At 35.8% G+C, this 6,000-nt stretch overlaps 1 protein-coding gene across 7 annotated transcripts in view; it reads right to left on the bottom strand.

The window, feature by feature from the left end:
• Nucleotides 1-856: 856 nt before the first annotated feature.
• LOC135111111 (uncharacterized) overlaps nucleotides 857-6,000 on the bottom strand; it is a 37,312-nt gene continuing 32,168 nt past the window's right edge. For all 7 annotated transcript variants that reach the window (XM_064024071.1, XM_064024075.1, XM_064024070.1 and 4 more), the window contains 7 exons: nucleotides 4,468-4,639; nucleotides 3,937-4,083; nucleotides 3,182-3,301; nucleotides 2,568-2,648; nucleotides 2,120-2,266; nucleotides 1,735-1,900; nucleotides 857-1,315 (listed from right to left, as the gene is read on the bottom strand). In XM_064024071.1, coding sequence (XP_063880141.1) covers nucleotides 1,197-1,315; nucleotides 1,735-1,900; nucleotides 2,120-2,266; nucleotides 2,568-2,648; nucleotides 3,182-3,301; nucleotides 3,937-4,083; nucleotides 4,468-4,639 — 952 coding nt within the window. In that variant the 3' untranslated portion in view covers nucleotides 857-1,196. The remainder of the gene's footprint in view (nucleotides 1,316-1,734; nucleotides 1,901-2,119; nucleotides 2,267-2,567; nucleotides 2,649-3,181; nucleotides 3,302-3,936; nucleotides 4,084-4,467; nucleotides 4,640-6,000) is intronic.

Here is a 6,000-nt window from a genome sequence, read left to right as displayed (position 1 = left end):
GTCTCGCACTCACACTCGAAGTCAGAAGCTTGAATGATGTCATAAGACCACGACTCTTGTTACCCTCTGCATTGCTTTTATTTTCTCACCATTACCTTCCTTCTCTTACTTAAGCCATTATTGTTGGTATGATTATTAATGATAACAGTATTAGACTTTATTTTTAGCTTTGCCACTGTTCCAATCTTCATATTTTTTGTATGTTGATATTAATATAAAACTACTGTCGTACTGTTTTTATTTTATGGTCACTATTGTTCCTTTGTCATTACTAATATATGTTATTATTTCATGTATGTATTATTTCAGTCAACAAAAAGAAGTGTCAAGGTTTTTATCACAGTGCTCCCTCTCCTCATTTGAAGCTTGACAACCCATTTCTCTCTCTCTCTCTCTCTCTCTCTGCTTCCGTGTTCGTTTTTTTTTTTTTTGTATGTAGAATTGGAGAGAGAGAGAGAGACACGGTCACTACTATTCTTCACATACACACATACACATACACACAGCTATAGCCAGGTTACTTAGTACTTAAATTTTATATTGTTCATTATTTTTATGCACGTGCTCTCGAAAAAAAAGTAACCTTTTGTCGTTGCATTTTTACCTAATACCTGTTCTTTTTTTTCCCCTTGAAGTTGTGTGTTTACTGTTGTCCACTAATCTTGTCTTTACCTCACCAGTTTGATTGTTCCTCACCCATAATGATTTCTAGCACTAGTGTCCCACCCATCTCTACAACCTCCTTCCTTTAGATGTTCCCGTCATATACATTACAAAGATTGTTGACATTTGCTACAAATCAAATAAACTAACATATACCTTTACTTCTGTGCAGGTTAGGAATTCAAATCTATGAAAGTTCATAGTTTGGGTATATTTCATTAAATAAAACTGAAAATTTACATTTGTAACATATTTCATATCATTTAAATATTTTTAAAACAGTAACATATCTTTGTCTATAAAATACCCAAGATATGTGGGGAATGTTTCTATAGGGCACATGTCACTTCACAAAACAGTGAGAAAATTGTACTGAAAACTGGAAACCAACACCTTGAAAACAATTCATAATGCCACTGATCTTTTAATAATAACAAATTTTCTACACAATGAATTACCCAAAAACACAGAATTCTGCAAGGGTAAAGCAATATCTTTAGCTTATACTTTACATATAATTTACATTTAAATTTCTAGGCACCATTTGGCTGTTCACGCAAGTTTTTCCGCAATATTTTTCCTGCAGGTGAGCGAGGAATGGCATCAATGATCTCCACACCTCCTCGCAGCCGCTTGAATGGAGCCACTCTCTCTGCAGATAAAAGACCAAAGCAATAATCATTCTCCTGAAAAAAGTTGGGCACTACAATCATATTCACACACTTATTTGTATAGACAATACACTATATGAAAAAGTGGTATCAGCAAAGAATATCAAGCACCTGAAAATTTACCTTACCTTACCTATGAGAAATTTTAAAGAATCAGAAGAAATTCTCTGATTTTTGGTATTTGCATATGCCTCTGTTATCTAATCTCTGTCTGTTCTGCTTTCTCAGTCCCTTTCCACAAGGTGCCAAAAGGGCTAAGATTGTTAATGATGGTATGAGTGTGAGGTGCTTTGTCTGGGCCATGATGCCAAGTGGGACTGCTGGCCTGCTATGAAGATGGATAGATCTCACCTCCAGAATTAGCCTAGTGTTTCTTGCCTTCAGAACTCAGTAAACTCACCTTTGACCCAAGCAATAATGTCTTCAGGATCAATTGTTTTTCCAGGTTTTTGTACAATATATGCCTTTGGACACTCCCCAGCCTCCTCATCCTTCACACCAATGACAGCAGCATCAGCAATGGCCTCATGTGTTACCAACAGACCCTCAAGTTCTGCTGGTGCAACCTGATCAAAGAAAATATACAAGTAAAGTTATAGACATATCATAGAAGAAGACAAATTGCTTAAAATGTGCAAAGTAATTGTAAAATCCTTTCTTTTAAACTATTAATTTTAGAATTTCAGATAACCTTAGTACATACCACATTAAAAAACTAATTTAAGTGCTTCACGTTATACCAATACTGCTACTGATTATACACACGATTCATTTCCTCACAGTACCTGGAAACCTTTGTACTTGATAAGCTCCTTGATGCGATCCACAATGTAGAAGACTCCATCCTCACTGAAGTGGCCCACATCACCAGTGTGGAGCCAGCCGCTAGAATCTATCAGCTCTCTGGTGGCTTTCTCATCGTTAAAGTAACCCTGAAATGTACATGATGAAGATGGAGCACATGTGGTGGCATCTGGGAAAACACCAAACTAGGAATTCAGCCAATGTAACAAGAATTAAGATAACTGATTCATACACAAGTATATTTTACTATAATACTTTAAGATAACACTTGACATCACTAGATTTGATTTACTTTGGCATTCATTATCTTAAGAATCTGTGGCCAATTAATCTCTCCATGGTTTACTGTAGCTACCATACACTGCACAAGGTCCCACATATCCACAGCATAAAACTTACTAAAGGTAAAAATTTATCATGAAAGCTCACCTTAGTAATTACTGGACCTCTCACACACAATTCTCCATCTACATTTGGTCCGACAGAATCACCAGTTTCCATGTCAACAACCTGAAAATAATGTCATTACAGAAATCTTTCAACTGTATATATCTGACTTGAATTTACAACTCCAGCACTCATGGGTGCAACTAACAGACTGCTATCAAGATACAATGTAATAAAAATTATCTTTTCCTTGCTGAAAACTTGCAAAATTCACAAGCTGCTTAAAATAGTGAAAAATTGCTTCATCTTAACTGGCTGCTCAAGGATTATTTCTAGTTAATGCAGTTAATCCAAATAATTCAGTGAAGATAAACAAACAGAAAGAACTTCCAATCTCTTTCAATCCTGAGACTAGGAAAAGTTGACTATGAACATCTACATATAATTAAATCAAGAAATTTTTACATTCACCAGCATAAGAGGAATATTACCTACTTATTTACACACCACAGATGTGCTATCCATTTCAAGACAGTTTATGATCTTTTTTTATTCTTTGATGAAGTAACAAAGGTAGATAAAAATCTTATCACAAATTTATCTACAGTTCACTTGGTCTCACTCAACTTGTCCAATCAAGCAATGTAGTTAGTTACCTTGGCTTCACTGTGTGCCGTGATATGGCCCACAGCTCCAGGCTCGTTGGACTCGCTGGCAAACACTGCAAGGGTTGTTTCCGTCATGCCAAAGCCCTGCCTTACAGTTACTTCTGGAAACTTGAAATCAGAAAATATAGTGTTAATCCTTTCAATATGTAATAGAGTGGCTCATAGCTATTTCTGGAAACAGAACAATGCAATCTTTCTAATATAGAGCAAAACAGAAGCTTTAAGACAGTTCCACATTCCTGTGACTTGAACTCCTTCAAGAGGGAGGTTTCAAGACACTTATCCTTCAATTTTTTACCACCACTTCGGACCCTATTCGGGAACTGGCATCTCAGTGGGATTTTTTTTTTATTAAATTTTTCTTGCCCTTGGCCAGTGTCCCTCCTACATAAAAAAAAAAGATGTCATTATGAAATCTCTCCTAAGGGAATTCACAAAAATAATGAGGACTGTTCAGAATGTTTCATATAAAGATCACCAACCAAAACAACAATTGTATGATTATCTGTAAATACAATTATTGTTGATCAAGGTCACACTAAAAAATAACAATAATCAAATTAGAGAGAGTGAGCAATAAACAAACAATACTGGAGATAAGTACTGGAGATCAGGTAGCAGTCATCCCCCTATTTCATGTATAGTCCTCATGACTATTCTAAAAAAGCATTTAACAGAAGATACTATTTGCAAAAATGAGACAAATACAACAACTTTGTCATACACTAAATACATAAGCTTACCCTTTTACACAGTATTTCCTGCACCTCTCCTGACAGAGGAGCAGCTCCACACACAATGCTCTTCACAGCACTCAGATCAAATTTGGCAACAATTTCATGTTTGGCTAAAAAGATAGCCAAGGGAGGCACCACCGGCACCAGTGTGACCTGGTGGAAATGAAAGTAAATATCAGATCTGGTGTAAGACTTCAGTCCATTTGCCCTCCTCTTCTCCTCTTCCCTGTTTCCTGCACATGAATGCTACCAAGAGCATTCCTTATCCATCCTATGTATATGAAGATGACAAACTGAAGATAAAAAGGTTATGCTTATTAAGAGAAAGATGAAATATATATCAAGATGGAAGATATTAGTGAAAGTATGAATGCATCATTCATACTACTTTCTCTTTCATGTGATCACTTTCTATGAGGACTGTGAACATACTCAGATAAATTAAAGGTTTCTACAAAATAAAGTTACATTTTATCAAAATAGATGCAGCAACTGTTGAACTAGAATTACTGGTAGACAAAATAACATTATACTAACTTTGTAAGTTTGCAGTGCCTTCAGGAAAACATCTGGGATAAACCTGGGGAGAGTGACCATGGTGGCTCCATGAGAGAGAGCAGCAAGGCCCATTCCAATTCCAAAGATGTGGAAAAATGGTAGGATTCCCAAAATGACATCTTCACTTCTGATGTCCAGATATTCTTTCCTCCTGAGGATGAAAACATGATCAATAGATTTATGCATTATTAAAATTATTATACACATTATCCTCATTGCTGTAAAATGCGAAGTGAGGCAATCCACAGATGTTAAAAACATCAGCAGACAATGAAATAATATTTCATCCACTGTCACACAGCCAATGGCCTGTGTGATCTTGGATGTGGTGCAGAGGCAGGACAACCAAAGTCTGTCTGGCCCTGGTGATCATCTTAATATAAACAATAACATGTTACAATCATGTTACCATAAGTGTTCTGTCAGAGACTCAATCCCCCTCATGGCTACTCATTTAATAAATGCCTCCATTTTCATAAAATATGGGGCATTACAGTAGCACCTGAGGCTGTTCAGACAGTCATGATCACACGCTGACTAATCTGCTGCATGCATTTAGACTGTGCTAATTATTTTCACTTCATTCAAAGTTCTCTGACCAGCTGATGACTTTCTAACAAAGCATGAAAACCAACAGTCTGTCTGCAGATCAGAGGAATTATGAGTCTCCGTGAACATTATGCATACTAAAACTGTAAAAGTGAGTCTAGTCAGCTAATTGACTACCGACCATAGCTATACTTTATACATGGTAGACAATTAGAAAATACTTCACATCAATAATAACTCACTCAGATATTTATAATCTTTATGGCACTACATGCTGGCAACCTCAATATCCATCACCTGAATTTGGTACCAGCATTCTAATGTGTTTCTCTGCCATGGGCATTACAGAGAACAGTAGTCGTTTGTTTCGGTAAGCATGAAGGTATGGAGTGTTGTTTTGAATCATCATAAAATCTTGATGCATAATAAGCAGAGACATGCTAAGAGGATATGAAGGCAAAGACCCACATGATAAATGAGAGAATAAATTCTCAAATCATAGGATTATAGTAATAACAGGCAGTGCTGTTAAGTAAAAATTACATTAATTCTTACAATAAACCAATTTTTACCCATCATCATCATCATCATCACCATCATGATAATTTCATTACTATTTCCTACACTAAAGAAAGCAGGAAAAAGGACACTACTGTTAACACAGGACCAATTCTAGACCAGGCAGGAAAGGATAAAATAATCATGACCACAGCAAACCCAACTGACAGCAAGGGTTTGTGCTACAATTATTTCAGAACTGGTATTCGTTATGACTACTCAGAAAGTCATATATATATATATATATATATATATATATATATATATATATATATATATATATATATATATATATATATATATATATATATATATATATATATGCACACACACACACACACACACACACACCAGCTGATAAGCCCCTTTCAAGGGGACAGCTAAAACAAGGCATCTACATGTGTA

The sequence above is a fragment of the Scylla paramamosain genome, chromosome 21, assembly GCF_035594125.1.
Source record: "Scylla paramamosain isolate STU-SP2022 chromosome 21, ASM3559412v1, whole genome shotgun sequence".
NCBI classification, from domain to species: Eukaryota; Metazoa; Arthropoda; class Malacostraca; order Decapoda; family Portunidae; genus Scylla; species Scylla paramamosain.
This window is presented reverse-complemented; position numbering and strand designations above follow the sequence as displayed.